Source organism: Hibiscus syriacus, unplaced genomic scaffold (assembly GCF_006381635.1).
Source record: "Hibiscus syriacus cultivar Baekdansim isolate YM2019G1 unplaced genomic scaffold, ASM638163v2 tig00111881_pilon, whole genome shotgun sequence".
Taxonomy (NCBI): domain Eukaryota; kingdom Viridiplantae; phylum Streptophyta; class Magnoliopsida; order Malvales; family Malvaceae; genus Hibiscus; species Hibiscus syriacus.
In genome coordinates this window covers 854786-874415 of record NW_024063209.1, presented here as the reverse complement: position 1 = coordinate 874415, position 19630 = coordinate 854786, and the positions used below count along the sequence as shown (strand labels likewise).

Genomic DNA, 19630 nt, shown 5'->3' with positions numbered 1-19630 from the left:
GAACGAATTCCTCAAGTCTGTATAAACTTTGTCAAACAAATTTATCAAATTTAAGATTAATCGAGTAGAATCAAACTTCTTCGGCCATAAAAAACAAAGAAAAGGTTGATTTATTTTAACCATGGCTACTACTAAAATAAGAATCAGCTGTTTCAAAATAAAAGCTAAACATGAGACTCTATTTTCAACACAACTTGAATAAACAAAATGTATATGATATATACAATTTTGGATAGCTGGTTTAATTCTGGTGATACACGACGCAGTATATATATATATATACAATTTCGAATATAGCTGATAAGAAACTAGGGTATGCAGACCAGATTGTGTTTTGTTGTTTTTTTTTTTTTGGGGGGGGGGGGAATAAACCTACCAACCTTGAAGAATTTCCACTCTTTCGTCATGCTATCAACAAGTACAAAGAATATGTGGATGATTAATGTACAAAAGCATCAACAACTTCATAACTAAGGTTGTTTTACTTTTACTTTCCTATTTTTTATTTTTTTTACATGAACCGCTCTCAAAACATAAAACCCCGAAATGATTTTATATTATATGTTGCAAAAGAATGATGGTCCTAAGCTAGATGTAAAATCGCTCATAGCCCTACCGTATCAATGTTGCGTATCCTAGATGCTTATGCACTTTGGCAAAACCCTTTGTAACACTCCACAATGCTTCCTGAATAGCAAACTATACAAATACCACCATAACAGTTTTCGAACAACTTTCCCATCAACTTCAAACAAGTGTCTTCTCTTTTTACTTCAGCCAGGAAAAACAGACACAATGCAGCAAAAAGATGTTTGGCTTCCCACATTCACGCTTTCCATTGAGCATCTTTTGCAGAAAAAGAAAAGGGTTACTTGAGAGCACAAAGGATTCGCTATTTGAGACGGAATTCATGTCTGAATACAGTTAGATTCTGGGTGAACTTGTCTCTGTTCTTTGAATCTAGGCTTTGAGTAACATCTTGCATTAGCTTGTCAAAACAAACGGAACGCCTCTGATGTTGATCCATGGGCTGCAAAATGAACAATGTATAACATGATGGACACTAAAAGAGTAAAAAGAAAATAACGGGGAAGAAAAGGAGAGAGATGCTAAGTTTTTAGTCCCATGCTAAAACCATCATCAGAACTAATTTTATGGCCATTCACAACATGAAACCAACAGTTGGTATGGTTATGGTGGGAAACATCAGTAAATCAATAGAATTAGAGTTGAAAAAACAATTACAAAAGAATTGGGAATTCCAGAAAACGTCGGGTTATAAAACCTCTAGGTTCTCTCCATTAATTTCATTGGTTTGTCAAAAAATTTATGTACATATTTATGTATTTCTACAATAGAACTGATTTTTTAGGGATAGGTCATTGCATGTGATTTAGTCTCTAGTCTAATTGTTTGGAGACGATTAATTTTGCTAAACTGGTCCCAATCGTTCACAACCCGACACTACCTAACATAAAACCCTTTCATCGTTTTCCGTAACAGATAGAAATTTGTTCCAAGTAACTACACAAATATGATGAGGAGAAATTTGGTCGCCAAGTTTTTCAGAAAAATAAAGACAAATAAAAAACCGTATACCCAAAACTTACCTGAGAAGCCAAAATTTGAGCCTTGAGATCAGCAAATATCTGCATTAGAAACGCAGTTCTGTCAGCTAAATAGCAGAAGGCGTGCATAATTTTAAGATTCTAAAGGTGCATCAAGAAGTGCTCAACAACGAATTCAGTTGAGACTCTCACTGGTTTTCCTAGTGGCAGCAACCACATAACAAAAACTTGATATTGTAGTTGCATTAAAAGCACCACACACTATTTAACAAGCACAGAGAAGAGGGAAAAACAATCTAATCTTCGCTTATCATAAAAAACCAAGAACAAAACACAACCGGATTGTAAAGTGGAACTGGAGCAGAACTTTTTGACCTTCAAACCTGTCTTTCAAACAAGCTAACATAACCAACAAAGTAGAAACTGCAAGGGAAGGGATACGAAAATAATTTCAATGACTTCTGCTTCTATGTTGGATTCAACATTTCCCCTTTAGTCATGCTAGAGTCAAATGCAATAGGTGCCACACAAGGGCAGGGTATAATATTCTCAAAAGTGCTCTCACTTGAGAGAAGAGATCAACTAAAACTAAATAAAAATTTTAGAAACCAATATAAAGTATGGATCTAATAATATTGGATACCTATCTTTTTAATATTCACTGTCATCCCCCAATATATGTTGGACACAAGTGTTGGACATTATTTTTCTTAAAAAAATGATGAGTCCAGGCAATGAGCTGCTCAGTAAACCAGTCAAACAGGTTTTCTTATCAGATAATGTAAACATTGTCCATTGCAATTTTCCTTTATCCTTTTTGTTCACATTGGTAATGCTAATAGTTTAGGAAAGATCAAAGATATAAGTCACATGGAATGAGAATACTAACATGAAGTTTGTTCAAATTTTCATGTTTTGTAACCAATCTCACGGTACAGTTCAGTGATAATGTTCAAAGTATACCAAGAAAAAATATCCATATGGAGGAGCAAAATTGAAAATGGATAGCAGAGAAATGTAAGTAACAAATTTGCAAATTATTACCTGCTCACTGATAAGAATTAAGCTCAACATAGGCCGGCTAAGACTCCATTGGTTGCCACAATCCTCAAACAAAACTATCTCAAATAAGGTCTTCAATATCTGTAATAAAGGAACAGAAAATAATTGGATCTAAATAAAAGATTGGAAGAAAAACCATCACATTTGGTTCATGACAAGAAGAAACAACTGTACAAAAGGTACGTTAATTCTCATATGACAAATATTAACGGTTCTACTTGTAAAGCAGGATAGATACCTTATATCATCCGAGGAAGTTAGCCTTCAGAGTTCAACTTTCAAATATTGATTCAGGATAATATGTGCTATGTAAGTGGTAGTTTATCTCATACGAAAGATATCTTGTTCATAGTTTTTCAAATCAAAATCTTTATTATTTTTCACTTCATACAGCATATAAATAGCTTCATCGTACTTATACGGCATGTAGCATTTCTATTTCATTTAATAAATTGATAACTAACAATTTAAATTAAATAAATGCATTATGATTTCAAGAATTCATAACACATTATTTACAGATAATATACACTCTTGGAGATGACATTGTTGGGAGGGGCAGCGACGAACCCCGAACGGACATGAAGAATACCAGAAAGAAATATACACTCCTTGATAACAGGCTTGAGTTCTTCACATTATAATAAGCCTATACCGCATTTATCATTTTAAGTCAAGTCTAGCTGCTTTTTCACTTGCTTTTGGAATTAGAATCTTTAATTCATGCCAATTTACTTTTAATGCAATGTAGTTGGTAAAGTCTGTATTATCTGCATTACCTATGCACTTCATATCAATTTTCTCAATGCCATTGACTATATACAGGAGACTGAATTCTTTTTTAGCAAGGTTTTTTTGGGGTGGTGGGAAGGAATTCAAACGAATTCATTGAATAAATTGGGATTCTGTTTGCTAGCCGAGAGAGGAAAGGCGGATTGGGCGTTCCAGACTTAAACCTCATGAACAGGGCTCTACTTGGGAAATGGGTCTGGAAGTTTGGGGTTGAAAGGGATTCATGGTGAAAGAAGATATTATGTTGCAAATATAATTTAGACAGTAAAGAATTGTCAATTTCCAAGGCCAATCATCCCCAGGCCTCTTGGATGTTGAGGGGAATGGTTAACAATTTCACCAAGGAGGATGATTTTGGGGACTGCCTTCGGTCCCATTTCCAGCGGAGAGTTGGTAGGAGGGACGCAATCTCTTTTTGGCATGATAAATGGCTTTCCGATGTTCCCTTGAAGATCAAATTTCTGAGGCTTTATGTATTGTCCATCAATAAAGAAGGTAAGGTGGCTGAGTTCGGATCTTTTTGTTCATCAGGTTGGGTTTGGGATGTTAAACTGAGAAGGAACCTTGCCGATTAGGAGCTGGATATTTGGCTCGAATTAATGTCAGATTTAAGTTTGGTTATTCTTGATGGTTCTGAGGATGACCGAGTGATCTGGAATGGGAATGGTGAAGGCGTTTACACGGTCAAGTCTTGCATGGAGCTCATGACCTATAAAGGAACCAATGAAAAGAGCTGGGATAGTTTTGTTTGGAAATGACTAGCACCTCCAAGGATAGAATTCTTTGTTTGGCAGGCGGTGCATGAAAGAATTGCAGTCAAAGAAGGGCTAATGAAAAGAGGGGTGTTGGATGAATCGGACATTGTTTGCCCATTGAGCAAGCTATTCCCAGAATCCTCTAATGATTTGTTCATTAAATGTAAAGTTGTTTGGGAGTTATGGAGTCTTTTCCTTCGTCTATGGAATGCATCAACAGTCATTCCCAGTGATTTAAAAGCTTTGTTATCCTCTTGGGATGATTTTGTCCCAAAGTCCATAATCTGGAAATTTATTCCAGGTGCTGTTTTGTGATCTGCGTGGAAGGCTAGGAACAATATTGTGTTTGAGAATGGCTCCTTAGATAGACTCCATTTGTCCTTCTTAACAAGATTCAGATTGGCGACTTGTTTTTTAGCTAAACATCCGAACATGGCTGTTCCGTTGGATTCCCTGTCAGGTGATCCTTGTTTGGCGGACTCGTTGATTGTCCCTCGGAAATTAGAAGCGAAAATCACTTGTTGGTCTCCCCCTCCCTAAGTCTTTTTTAAGGTTAACATTGATGGTGCAGTAGTGAGTGATTGGAAGAAGGGGGCATTGGTGGTCTGTTAAGGGATTCGAACAGCAGTACACTGCTGTTTTTTTCTGATTCAGTGGGTCCAGGTCCTCCAATCCTTGTTGAACTGAAGGCGATCAAAGCGGGGTTGAAATTATTCTTGGATTCAGATTGGGTTTCGCTGGGTCGTCTCATTTTGGAATGCGATTGCTCGGTAGCTTTAGATTGGATTAAAACTTCTTCCTCTTGTCCTTCTTGCTATGAATGTATTGTTAGGGAAATTAGGTCCTTGGTTTTAGCTAAAGATGTAATTTGTAGACTGATTGTAAGAAGTGCGAATTGGGAAGCTGATGAATTGGCTAAAAAAGGGATTGGGTGAGGTGAGGATTTGAAATTTTGAGGGTGGGGTTTTGTCTTTGTAAAGGGGTAATTTCTTTGTTTCTGGTTGTAATGTTGGGTATTTAAACCCCTGTTTCAATAAAAAATTGAGGCACTTTTTTCCTTCTTCCGCTGATTGTTTGTTCTTCTTTAGGGGAACGGACAGTTAAGAAGGGGGGTTTCAACAAGGTCTCCTATTCTTATAAAAAAAAATGCAATGTAGTTGATTGTTTCAATTAAGCTTGTTGATGCTAATAAGGATATGATTAACCAAATTGGTATTTGTGTTGATTGATTCCCTAGCAGGTAAGTTTAGAATCAATTTCCGGTTGCCATTTGGGTTTCAATCCTCGGAATAACTCCCTTCGGATGTACTTCCATTGTATTATTAATTGGACAAGAACTTGTATGCTTGTGAGTGACAAGTGTTCATTTATGGAATTGTTTTTTCAGACTATGGGATATCTCTACAGTTCTGCCTAAAGATCCGTCGTCTCTGTTGAGTTCTTGGGCTGATTTAAGGGCGAATTCTTTAATCTGGAAATTTATTCCAGGTGCTGTTTTCTGGTCAATTTGGAAGACTAGGAATTCGGTGGTGTTTGATAAGATGAAGCTGGACAGATCATCTCTTTTCTTCATTTCAAGATTCAGATTGGTCAAATGGTATCTAGCAAAGTTCCCGAATGTTAATATTCAAGTTGCCTCTCTTATTGGGGATCCCACTATTGCAGATAAGCTTCCCTCGCCTACTGTTAAAAGGAAAATCATTCAGAGTTGGCTTCCTCCTCCAACTCATTTTTTTAAGTTTAATGTTGATGGGGCGGTCAGAGTTGATGGGCTAGTGGGTGGTATTGGAGGCATTTTGAAGGACTCTAGCTGTAATATTTTAGGCTCTTTCTCGAATAGTGTTGGCCCTTGTCTTCCACCTTTGGCAGAATTGAAAGCAATAGAGAAAGGCATTGATTTTTTTCTCGCATCAGCTTGGGCTAAGGAGGGAAGACTGATCATTGAGAGTGACTGTAAAGTAGCTGTGGACTGGATTTTGTTGCCGAATACAGCCCCTCCTTTCTTTATTTCTTTGGTTGGGAAAATTGTATCTCTAATTTCGGCTAGGGAGATTATCGTTAGGCACATTCCTAGGAGTTGTAATTGGGAGGCAGATTCTTTGGCTAAACAAGGGATTGGATGAGTTGTGTCTGTGTTTTGGTTCTTAGTAGTTTGTGCCGGGAGTCTGTTTCTTATGCTGGTGTCTAAGGTGTATTTTTTTAAGAAATTTGTACGAGTATGCTTTATTAATAAATTGAGGCACTCTTTTCCCCCTTCCGCTGATTAAGGAACACCGATTTGGTGATCCGTTAATCATGAGGGGTTTTTTTAATGAGGCCTCTCATTCCTATAAAAAAAAAAGTGATTTTTATTCTGATACATTTGTTGAGGAACTAACATGCTAAATCTTCTATGATGTAAGTTTGTTATGTTAGATAGAAAAACATTTCATGGGATGTAAAGCAATACACCATATTTCATGACACAGACATCAGGAACCAAACTTTATATGATACATCAAGCTAATGTAGTGATCCAGGAATTTAACTAGTCTGAAAAAGGTAACACTAATGTTTGAAATTTATATGATGTTATGCACCAAAGTAATAAGATGTATTATGGTACAAGGGCATAAAAGTTTAGAATGGATGCCTGCTTAACACAAATGCAAATGACAACGAAAGAAGCATAATATATCAGGAAGTCCATCACTCACTTGTGGAAACAAACTAGGACAGTCTGCAATATGCTGGGAAAGTTTGACAGCAGCGGGAGAAGTGGGTGCCTCCCCCATAGTAATGTTGTTGAAGTAGAAAGCAGCCAAATTATCAACAGCTGCTGCACACTGAAATGAAATGTTCATCATGTGATAATGAGTTTTACAAGAATGTATTATTTTGGGCCTGGGAAAGGAAGTCGGAAGGGATATCATACATGAAAATTTCCAAAGAACTCACATAATTTCTACTTATGTGATCAAGTAACAGCTTGAAAAATTAAAATAAACTGTTTTAGCAACAAAAGAACAGGTAAACCACAAATTTTACAGCATGATACAAACCTGTGATGAGATATTTATATCCAGGTCTTTAAGACCCGATTCAAGAGAACTAACAATATGCATAAAGGTTGCCGCATCTAAATTGAATATAAAATTGATGTGGCTGTTGAATAGAACCTCTAAGAAAGAGAAATACGCCCTCGTTAACTGCAAAAGAAAAAGTAAACATGACATTGTGATTCATTCTAGTAATAACACAAAATATTCACATACCATGACAACAAAGGACATTTAAATGACATGATAACAAAGTTGACATCACACTTGCATATTGGTACATTTACAAGAAGGATATAAGAGCTAATAGTGACTCGGAACTCTTTTTATTTTTGGTTGGGTAAGGGTAACTGACCCACGTTTAGGTCTTCAGTGTTCGACTTCAGATCTCTTATTTTGGGTGAACTGCTTACAACAGCAACGTTTGTTCTTAACATTATTTTACCTTATTCTAACTCCTGGTTATCAACTTTTTCACATTGTACAATGTTTTTATTATACCATGAGAAGACTATTCTTCATCCCAATTAACATTCCCCAACTTGCAACAAATCAGAGGCTAAAACTTGCAGTTAAAACAAACAAATCATTTCAAAGCTCAAATTAACTGCAATTGGAAATTTTAAAAAGAGCTCACATATGAAAAGGAATGCAAAAAGAAATAACCAGTGCTTGATTCATCATTTTTTTAAGTGAGAAGACAAATGCAAAAACCAAAAGAAAATGGAAAATGGAAACTGAATTAAATCTAAGACTGACATCAAAACATATGATAGAGAGTCACTTAGAAGATAAGAAGGTATAAAAGGAACAAATAGCAATGTTGATAACAGACAGATTTGTGGCTTTTAAGAAAATTCAGAAGATCAAATCTAATAATATTGAGAACATCAGATCTAAATTGTTTTTAAGATGGATGGCAGAGAAGATTCAGATAGACAAAGCAGAAGATATTAAAAAATTAAACAATTGATCAAAAAATTGACAGCAAAAGTAATGGTGACATCATCATTAATTAGGACCAAGGCTTCAAAATGAAGCATGTGGTTGAATCTGATAGGATGGTAGATCATAAGTTGTTCGTAGAGTTGGCAAAGCTTGTCTGAATCCAAAACCCCACACAAACCCAACCCAGATTCACCAAGAAAAGTCAACCCCCACCCAAATTCGGAACAACCCATATCCAAAATAATCCAAACCCAAATGACTCGGAAAGACCAACCCAATAATTCAGTCCTGGATTTACTCTAACTCAATGACCTGAACTTGAAAAACCAACTGCCAAACTTGAAAGACCAGAACGATAGTCAACCAGACTCAAAGATGATGCAACCCAAACCTGACCAGCACAATTGCCACATCTAATTGTTGGGAAGCTTAGAAGAATAGCTTTGGTTAAATGCAGATGAAATGTTTAGTGCCGTCCATAGAAATATATATGTCAACAAAGTCAACAATCAAGATTACCTGTGTTACACAATTTTATCTATAGAGATCCTTAATGAATGTGACTTATCAAGTAACAAGTGCAGAAAACTCAAGTTGATGGAAATTTTGCAAATTCCATAGAGTTTTTAAAATTTTGCAAATTTTGCAGAAACTGAACGGACAGGCACTTCCAACACTAGATTTGTTAAAATATTCTATAACGTAAATAATTGTAATCAAATTCATGCATACCTTTCGAAATGCCAATATGTCAGCCAAAGGAATTGACATTATCATCTTTAGAGCAATGTCAAGTGCATCAGAGAGTGCCCTATCACCATAGAGTTCAAAAACACCAAAGTTTACATAGTTTCCAGCAAGACCTGCCATTTGTTGATCGGAAGTTAATTTGTGATTTCAGGAAATCTTACAACAAATACAATTTTCTTACAGGTAGTGGGTTGCTCAGCCCGTGGACAGCTGCTTAGGAATATTTAATTACTACAATGCTTCCTATAAGGACGTCACTACATGGCTGACACTAAAAAACTTCTAAAAGAGCTAGTTCATCATAAGATTAAATGCATACAGTATGCACTGATGAAGATCTCTACCAAAGAATAAATATCAATCTAATGAAGCATGTGCACGGTAAATATAAAAAGCAGTGCTCACTACTCTCAACTAAAACAAGAAATTAATTGTGCTTTAGACTTTATTGATCTTATAGACCTAAGAATTTAGCTCTGTACATGGTTTAGCACCATTGGTTCAATTTGGTGATTAAAAAAAATAAAAATATAAAATTGCTGGCTCATATTCTGACCTCTTGACAGAACAGTTAGACAAATCCACATTCCTTTGTACTTGAAGGCATATACATCAGCAGGATTAGGCAGAGATAAAATCCTTGTCCCATATGCTACAATTAATTTACTGACTTCACGGAAAAGAAGAATCCCATTAGGAGAAGATGAGTCGAAAGTCAAGCGTTGTGCTTTGTTCAAGACAAATTCAGCCATAAACTTTAACAAAGGAGTGGTAACCTGCAGTGTCAAATCAAACAGTTACGTATCCAGGTTAAGAGTTTATTGGCTGATATTAATGTAATAAATGCACTGCATATGATATTTAAATGGATACAACAAAATTTGACTTTAAGACAAGCCCAAAAGTTACAAGTAGCCTTCCACAAAATCTACCAGTAAACTATGAGGTGAGAGCAGCAATTGTAAAAACTAAATTAACAAGAATGAAGCAAAATCTACCAGTATTACAGAAAAACCTTGTATGCCTAACATCGGGACCATAGCTGAGCCTGGACAGGAGGGGCACCTGCCCAGGGCCCAAAATTATGAAGTTCATGTATAATTTAAAAGGGTAAATTACCTATTTAGTCACCCACTTATTACTTTATTTTTCTTTTGGTCATCAAATTATTATATTTTTTAAATCATGCCTAATGATACATTTTGTTTCTATTTTGGTCACCCTCCGTTAAAAAATTAACGCCGATGCTAATTTGGCATTTTATAAATTATTTTCTAAATTTCTATTTGATTATTCATTTATCATTTTTAACAAGATGCAGATGGCTGAAATCAAACTCTGACCCTCTTAAAAGAGGACCATGCTTGTTTTGTGTGAGTAGTTGGGTGTTTAATAAAAGTTCTTAATGTTTTTTATTTAAAATTTGATGTATTTATTAGATAGTTTGTTAAATGTAATAAAAAATACAATTGACAAGCAATTTAATTTATTTTTGCTTACTCTTAAAACTAAATTTTTTTAATACTTATTATTAGAGATCCAATTTCCAGCACAAACCAAGCAAACTCAGTGGTTAAGGAATGATTATTATCCCTAGAGGTCTCAACTTAGAGCACGACGTCTGCAAGGGTGTTCGAGCATTTATTGTCAAATAGTTAAGTCTTTCGAACCGATAATACCTTGTAATCACCCCAGACTAATAAATAAATAAAATTTTCTGTGTTCGCCCTCAAGCCACTAAAATTTCAGAAACAGGCCTGCCTAACGTATAACCATGCTTTCAATCTTAAGTAATGCAGGCCACCAGTAAAATCAGCTTTAATATTTTGAATTCTTTGAGAAAAAGAGAAAAGCAAGATAATAATACTATATAGATGAATAAGATGAAACAACAACAAATAAGAAATCTAGGACAGCAGCAACTAAAAAACCTCGAGAGTTATGAATGTACCTCTGGTGTGTCACTCCAGTGAATAATTCCTTTCAAGATAAGTGGCATGTGTGCAGGATATAGCCAATCAAATAGAAAACCATATGTTCTACGACTGAAGGGGTTCAAGAAATAAAAAAACGTTATTGAAGAATTTTCTACATTTAAAAGAATTCCAAAGAAAAATTATATACAAACCTGTTTGTGGCCCTAGCAATTCCTCTAAGATCCCTCATTAATCCGATTAAAGCAAACTTGACAGCATCAGTACGAAATACTGCATCAGGTGTCGACTCCAGGCTGAGAAAGACCTAAAGCAGCACAAAACATTAATGAAGTCAAATTGAAAAAATAAATGATGAACTAACAGAAAAATGTCGGCGGAAAAACCATCGAAGAGACAATTCATGTTGTATAAAAAGTCATGATATTACTTTACGTGCATGCATGTGTGTGTGTGTGTGTGTGAGAGAGAGAGAGAGAGAGAGAGAGAGTACTTGCAAAAGTGGTTCCATTGAAGACTTGAATTTGATAGGGCTATCTTCCATAAATATCAACCACGCAACGGTATAATAGAAAGTTGTCCTGCTACGAGAGCATCTATATTCTTCTAAGAAAGGAAAATGCTCTCTCTGAAATAAAGTTCAAGAAATAATGTCATTATCCAGAAGCATGAATTCAGAGAAACAAACAAAAGTGACTAGACAAAAAGAAGTTGTGAGTGGAATTACAGTATGATTTGCAATTATAAATTTAACAGTGTCCAGCTTCAGAAGCAACTTTCCAGTCATGTATCTGCCAAATTATGCATTGGTCAAACAAGCAAATTACTTTATGGGAAGTGCACAACTTTTATTTACAGGATACAAGCATCTTTAATTATATTGGACAAAACAACGAGAAAAACTTACCCAGATGCTAATTCCAAGAACAAACTTAGAGTGTGATCGATGACCTCCTCACTCTGAAATAAACACCATTTAAGCAAATGTATGTACCATCACATTACATAACCAATATAAAGCCAGAATGAAACAGTCACCTCTGTGTAGCACTTCAGGTTTGTAGCTATCTTCCCAACAATCACATTTAATAGTAACAGGTGATCATGGAGTCCAAGAAGCTCAGATAAACGGGCATATAACTGCTGTAACAGAGTGAAAAACTCAACTTAATTACAGACCACCAAATTTTGATAAGAATATAAAAGAAATTGGTTTTACCTTAGATGAATGCATTGCTTGATCACCAACATAGGACTTGCGAAAATGCTGGAAAAAAGTGAGAATTGCTCGATCAAGTCTTTGTTTACTTACCTCGCCATACCTCTGCCAAAAGCAAATTTGAAAAAATCAATTACAAATAAGTTTGTAATATTCATGAAACATTGTCTGTAGATTAAAAAGAATGTTTCAATGCATAAAACTGAAGGCCAAAATAACTTCAATATATATCAAGGATCTTACAGTTAGAGCTGGGTGATTATGAACATGATTAATGGACTATCAAAAGCATAAGAAAATGCATGACAGTATAACATGGAAGAGATGAGAGTGCATTTTGTGCAAGAAAAAATAGAAAAGATCGATAAAATATGGCAGTTGGTATACCTGACTGTGTAATCCACTATCAGTGACATTTATTAACTGAAAAACACGAGCTGAAAGTTCTGCATCGAGTACTTCTTGTGATTCCATGCTGCATGAAAGAAATGTAAAAATATATTGATATATGTGAAGAATGCGAGCCAAGTAAAACCATAATATATTTTTGGGGCAGATTCAAGACTCCTGCTGCGAACATGGAGTTGTTTGGTAATGATGTTGGAAAAAATTGAATTCAACTTTCTCCTTTCATTTCTCCATGAAATGAACATCAGGTGTCTCTCAAATTTCACTTATAGATATTTAGGTGGAATCAATGTTAAAATTAGGATTTTATTAATTGGGTTGTTTTTTTCCTTTTAACATAAGATTTTTTTTTATTTTCTTCTTTTTCATTGTTGTTGCTGTTGTTATATTTTTTATATTACTTTACATTTTCATTTCCTTTTGAAAGTACTGGGAGAGAGAAAAGAAGTTTTTCCGAGTGTTTTTCAGTGAACTAAACACAATTGCTATTTGGTTTCATTAAACTGAAAAGTAAACAACATTTGAATTATTATTACCAAACATTTTCATGTTTGATCAAATTTTATTTATTTTTTATCAAGCAGAAAATATTCTTTTCACATTAGAATACCACATAAAATAGGATTTGGCATTCACTATAACATGTGCAACAACATAATGCCCATTCTAAAAGAAGTGATCATTATTTCTAGAAAGAATAGTCACTTCACTGCTAAAAATAATTTAAAACGCTCTAGTTATTGATACAATTAAGGAATAATGTAATATTGAAGTTAACAAAACAAAAAATATAAGAGATATAATTTCTAACCTGCAGCCATTACATTGTTTTATCTTAAGAATGGCAGCAATAATATGAACAATCCAAGTAAGTTTAGCTTCAATAATACAGAGTTCATGTTTATCACAGGTCTGCAATCGGGCTTTTTCCTGCAAAAAATCAATTAGAAATACTAATTAGAATTATCACATGAAAATATCTGTCAATATCAAAATTCCAAAAAAAACATAAATGAACACACCGTATATGACTGCAGAATAGGCTCCATTATGTTTACCATATACAAGCTACTGCTTTCATACTGCATTCAAGAAAATAAAGGAATCAGGAAGCAACTAAAAATTCATAATTGTGGCATATAAAAGCTCATTTCGAAAGATCAGGCCCTGAAATTATCAGTCCCTCTGATCTTTTACATATCAAGTTGACCATCATGAGTTTTCTTTGATATAATAATACCCTTTGACTTGTTTTATTTTCCTTGTTTGGAAATTCCGGAATTTTTTCCAACATCAGAAGCTTAATGATATTTATATGGTTAAAATGAAAATTGAAAGAGAAAGGAGAAGGTATAAATTCTAAAATATGATATTCATTAGGACAAATCTGAAAATGGTAAGACATGCAAAACAGAGATAATGGAATCAAAGGAAGGATTAAAAAAATCTGGAAAAAACTTTAAAAATGAAAGTGACATGAAGAACAAGAGGGAAAAAAACCTGGAATCTGCAGAGGTAAGGAAAGCAATCCAGCTGATCCTGAAGCAGTTCAACATTATCAAGTGGATTTTCAGAAATATCATCTGGAAATCCAGCCTACAGAACAAAAAGAAAATGAGAAATCATACCCTCAAGTTAAATTAATCAATCCCAAAGGGAAACCAAGTTACATGATACCTGCACAAAGTTGAATCTTGATGTAAGAAAACTCTCAGTTATCTTAGGAACAAATTCATCTAACAAACTTGGTGCATCACCCTTCAAATAGGGAACAGACGAAACCAATCTGGACCATAGCCCCAATAGGTAGTATACACTACTACTTGCCCACTGGTACAAAATCATAAACTTAATTAAGGTTAAGTTGCAGAAGGTATTAAGAATAAAAAAAATGTTTCTAGGTTCACCAACAAATAGTTCACAAGTAATGGCTCAAGGTCAGAATAATAGTTTACAAACAGTCGGAGCCCCATTAAGCCATGTACAATCAAAAGTTATTTTCCAGAATACATAAAATTTTAAATATCAACCAACCTGCCAAGATTGCAAAGATTTCAATGTGAATTCAGCCACCAATCTTATCCAATCACTGTAACCTTGCATATTCACTAACTCTGACAACTGTGAATTTAGAATTTTGTAAGCATTAGCGGTCACTCAAAAAGTGAGAAAAAAAATCAGAGCATAGTACAATTGTTCAAAACCAGATAAAAGAATCACACTTGCACATATCATTATCACAACCTAAAATAACAAGGAAAATTGCATTGCATCAAGAATGCTCACAAAAAAATCTGCAACTTAATGGCATAGAACAGTGTACCTCAGCGCCGAACAACATGCATGAAGGGTACCACACGGAGACATATATTGAATTACACATCAGGCAAGAAAGTGCGTATAAGTAACATGAATTTGTGACATTTATCAGGATGATAATACTCGGTGACAAGCCGGAAGAAAGTGCATAAGTTACATGAACTAAAAAGTTTGAACTCCAGAGACCACAGGCAAAGATACAGCTTGACAAACACAGGCAGCTACATGATGACCATATAAAATGATACAATTTCACCAAACATAAAAGCAACGTGATTAGTTCCAGTAGTCATACTTAGAACCTATAAAATTACCTGATAATTCACCCTAAATCGTCCAAGAAGTCGGCAATATTCATGGTAATTATCATGATCAGCAAGACCTGATAATATACAGTGCATACATTATTTTCAGATTTTGAAGGGAAAAAAATCAAAGAGAAAATTTTTCTGAATTTTACAGAATACAAATCACATGCACCCAGTTCTGTTTCAGAGAACAGGACTGCTCGGGAGTTAAACTACAGGGCCCAACTTCTCAAAACTGAACATCTCAAGTAACCATTATTACTTGATTGTCCATGAACGATATTACAAGCAAGCAACATAACATGTGATTACTAAAAGATTTCACCACAAATAAACAACAAACAACAGAAAAGTTCCATGCATAAAAAGTTTTGCACAAGTTATTTATGGAGGTTTTACCCAGATCCATAAGTAGATAAATCAAGCCTTGTTCAATTATTTTTCCCAGTCATACCCTACAGCTAATGTCGGGGTCAATAATCTAGGCCTTCTTCGGAGAACATTTTATCCATCAAGATTGAAACAGGAGCAAAAACTGTAAACTTTCATTTAAGAGACATCTCGGCAAAAGCTAGTTCAAACAGCTTTAAGAGCATATCTTTGAAAGCTATGCCTATGGAAGTACTTTCTCTTAAATTGACCTCAATAGCCAACATAGAAACATCATAACTTCAGGAAAGCACGCATATATTCCACTAGTCCAGAACAAAAGAACAGAGAAAAGGACTGTTGAATTTTTTTTGATAGGAATAGGAGGCCTCCTTAAAAACCTCCCTCATAGTTGGCTCTTAATAAGAGGCAACTAGATGAGGGAGGAAAAGAGTACCTCAATTTATTAAAAGACCAGAATTACATAAGATACGCATTAACCCTCCCAGGAAAAAACAGAACATAAAGACAATAAGACAGTAAACTATCAGCCACATAAAATATAATTTAAATGAATCCAAATAAAAGAAAAAAATGCGCTTTATATGACAGTCAATGCAACCAGGTAATTTAAACTTTAACAGTAACTACCTACAAAATTAAGTATCATAATGACCCCTAAGTAATAAAAATCTAGTACTAACAGTATACAAGTCAAAAGATACCTTGTCCTGATTGCAGAATTTCTTTCGTTCCTGTCATTAAATGAGCCAAAAACTTGGATCGAGAAGCATCATTTACAAATAAAGAACGTCTTACAGATGCTAGTCTTACCAAGCATTCCAAAGCCTGAAAAAAATTATCAATAAGTATGGGAAATCCCTGAATAACCAGCAAGGAAAAATAAATGAGGAATGGATAATTAGTTGAATTTACAACTTTCAATAGAAAAAAGGTCTTTTATCGTATCTACAAGAGAAATGAAGCATAGACATCTAAACAGAAATCTAATTTCAAATTTTAATTTAACTACCGGTTCCTAGTTTAAAAGAGATTCTGATACTAAATTCAACCTGACAAGTTAAAAGAAGTTCAAAACAGTATGGCAGAGATGCTTCCAATAACTCGTAAAAAAGGTTAAAAAGAAGGAAAAACATTAAAACAGTATAAACTAACCTCCTTTGAAAGAGGAGGTTTAGTAATTGAATAGTAGTCAAAAAATATCTGAAGTGTTGAAGAATCCTCCAATAATGGCCTCCAAGATGATGGAATCTGTAAAGTTGCCACCAAATACTTGGTTAATTACAAATAATACCCAATGAGAGACTTTCAAGCAATAAAAAGCACAGAAATGCACAATTGAGAAAATGTTATACGATACCTGAACAGTACCAAACTCTTCAGAACTTTCATCAATTGATGTCCCAACAAAATCAAAGGACAAACATTTATGTGCAAGAGAAAGGGCCAGCTCTTGCAATCGACTTCCAACTGCATATTTTATATAAAAAAAACCAGAAACAAAAAATCACAAGAAAAATATGAGGACGAGAATAGGGAGTGAAGGAAAAGGGAAGGAATTAAAAAAACATGAGCAAATATGGAATATTACCATCATTTTGCAGGTAGCGCAATGCTGTTAAAGACATTTGGAATATTTGAAAAAGTGACTGATCCCGGAATGAACAAGCTACCCTACGATGATGTGTGGATGGCAACCCAGGATTATGCTGACAATTAAGGTGTCAAAAGATACGCAAGCTCGTCAAGAAACCAATGCAAGCACATGAATAAATGATTGTAATTGAAAAGAAAAGGAAAAACAACTGTGTGAAAAAAAGAAATTGTACCCAGTTCTGGATCATAGGTGAAGTTTAATAAGCTAGGTATCATTTAATCACTATTCAACAAAAAAGGAACTTATAATTTTATTTGGGAAGGGGGGGGTAATACTGGATAAGCTTATCTTCAAGGTTTTTCTAATGCTATTTCCCATGAAGGAACTGGAGGCTATAGTTTACTATAAAAGTAACTATCAATGAAGTTTTCTTAAGTGATCAATAAAAATATTATATGACACCATATTCTTGAAACATTGTCAAAAAAATAGACCGCTAAAAGTGCTTTCTTCAAAACAAGAATGTTTCGGGTTAAAAATCCCTGCTCACTGTTTGATGTTTTGTTCAAGTTTACTAAGTGTTTGTGAACTTCTAATGCAAACTCAGAATGTGCCAAGAAAAAATATCTTCGAGAAAAGACTATAAGTAAACTTCCAATTCAAGGAAAACTTCATATGGATGGACAGTAGAAATTAAAGGACAAATAGGGAACAAATGCAACCCTGCTAATAGTTTCTAGCTAGCAACAACCTAAATAGATAAAAATGTCTGATCAGAAAAACAGAGAATAAGGACATACAGCATGTTCTACCCCATAAATTACGATAGTCAACGTTATATACCTACATATGAATTCCTTGAAGTAACATACTAAGATAACAATTTTCATACCATCTGACAACAATTAGAGACTACCAGAATCAGAAAGATAAACTAAAACCATGAAGATAACTTACCTGATTCATCTCAGAGACAAGTTGGTTTAGTATATTCAAACCAATGGCATAATGTTCTGAAGTTCCCTGGAAAAGCAAGGCACCAATAATAAGAACAAAACATTAGCAAACTTTACAAATTAACAATGAGGAAAGCAAGTCGTACAAAAAAAAAAGAAGTTACAGCACAACATTTATAGGAGATTGAATGATTCAGGATGCTATTTTGAACAAGCAATAATGTTAACGAGAAACAAATAAGGAAAAAAACAAATATATCGACTCCAATGAGCATGTTGCAATAAGCGAATCAAACCAAGACATCTCAGCCATGCACAAAGAACATACATAGCAGGTTCAGTATTGGAATTTAAATTTCCCGAGGCAAGAAGTAAGAAAGTTAAAACCAGTGAGACTTCTCAATCACACATATCATATAGCGTTTATCAATGTGCCAGTACAATCCACAGCTTTAAACGGAACAACCAACATTAAAGCTTAAACAAATATGTCATGATGTACTTATGCACATGCCATAATGTACTTGATTGTTACTTTCAGTATATTATCTTTGCTTCTGGAATAACTTAAACGTTTATACCAAAATGCATGATTTTCCTCTTGCAATATAAAACAATTTCATTGACAATGGTGTTGAATCATAATCCCTTACCATATTCTCAATTTCTCCCATTTGCTTTCAACTTAGAGCAATCTTCTCAAAAGCAAAACCAAAATGAGAGACTAAAAAACAGAAGAAGAAAAAATCACCTGACTCAAGAAATTTGTTGACTCCTTAACCACATCGTGGAATCTTTCATCATCGAACCATCCAAATTTTGTCACTCTGCATAATAATTGAATCAAAGAAGCAGTGACAAACGGCTGCAATTTCGGTCCTCTAGTCGCCAAATAGTTGAAAATATAACTCCCTGGCGAATTAAATCAAATCTCGTTTTAGAAATTAAAAAATATATAAAGAAGGAAGGTGAAAGAAACACTAAACATACAGATATCGAGGCGAAGATTCAAAGCGAGGCTATGATCAGTGACTTGTTTCAAAAGACTAGAGCTAGCGAGCATCAAAGCATAAGGAGTCAAAGCATTCTCGAGAATGTACTGGCATTGCGAGATGTAATCAGTGTTAACCGAGAAGCATTTCAAAGTGTTCTCCGCGTGAGCTCTCTCCGCCGAGTCCTGAGAATTGTACAGCCTCTCGCATAATGCTTCTAACTGCGCCAAGTTCTCCATTACCTCGATTACCTGAAGCATATCAAATCGATTTGATCGTTTCAAAAAAGCAAAAAAAAACGATAATAAGGAGATTATATTGATCATAGTTTTACCTTGTTTGGATCGCAAGAGGAATATCTAGAAATCGGCGACTCAGTTGAATGAAGAAGAAGAAAACGGAAATATAATACTCTGGAGATATCGAAGAAGGAAAAGGAGGGTTTGGTTTTGTTTTTCTACGATGGGATGGAAGAATCAGCAATGATGTTTTTTTTCATTTTATTTTTTATTTTTATTTTTCCATTTTTCTTGCCTTGCTTGGTTTATTGGATTTGTGGACTGTTCCGTATTGGTTTACCTTTGCTTTTATGAC

At 34.7% G+C, this 19630-nt stretch overlaps 1 protein-coding gene across 2 annotated transcripts; it reads right to left on the bottom strand.

Annotated features, from left to right (window-relative positions):
* Nucleotides 1-340: 340 nt before the first annotated feature.
* On the bottom strand, nucleotides 341-19505 carry LOC120172862 (exportin-7-like). 2 transcript variants are annotated; one of them, XM_039180211.1, is made up of 29 exons: nucleotides 19371-19505; nucleotides 19035-19287; nucleotides 18796-18956; nucleotides 18046-18111; nucleotides 17083-17200; nucleotides 16852-16961; nucleotides 16647-16742; nucleotides 16196-16319; nucleotides 15108-15175; nucleotides 14509-14595; nucleotides 14152-14304; nucleotides 13975-14070; nucleotides 13497-13556; nucleotides 13286-13404; nucleotides 12454-12541; nucleotides 12067-12171; nucleotides 11886-11990; nucleotides 11755-11807; nucleotides 11575-11638; nucleotides 11341-11475; nucleotides 11042-11154; nucleotides 10865-10958; nucleotides 9470-9689; nucleotides 8896-9026; nucleotides 7219-7365; nucleotides 6874-7002; nucleotides 2613-2711; nucleotides 1611-1649; nucleotides 341-1030 (listed from the first exon to the last, which is right to left on the bottom strand). In XM_039180211.1, exons 2-29 carry the CDS (start codon nucleotides 19273-19275, stop codon nucleotides 893-895), a joined length of 3159 nt encoding a protein of 1052 aa, XP_039036142.1. In that variant the 5' UTR covers nucleotides 19276-19287; nucleotides 19371-19505; the 3' UTR covers nucleotides 341-892. The 2 variants fall into 2 exon arrangements, with proteins under 2 accessions (XP_039036142.1, XP_039036143.1); XM_039180212.1 differs by having other exon boundaries at nucleotides 11886-11987.
* Nucleotides 19506-19630: the final 125 nt, after the last annotated feature.

Bases quoted from the DNA above. Each gene is read 5' to 3' on its own strand.
- LOC120172862 (XM_039180211.1), bottom strand. From the start codon at position 19,275: ATGGAGAACTTGGCGCAGTTAGAAGCATTATGCGAGAGGCTGTACAAT. The intron at 18,957-19,034 runs GTATGTTTAGTG...TTAATTCGCCAG, and splicing joins GAATCTTCGCCTCGATATCT to GGAGTTATATTTTCAACTAT. The intron at 7,003-7,218 runs GTTTGTATCATG...ATTTCATTTCAG, and splicing joins ATATAAATATCTCATCACAG to TGTGCAGCAGCTGTTGATAA.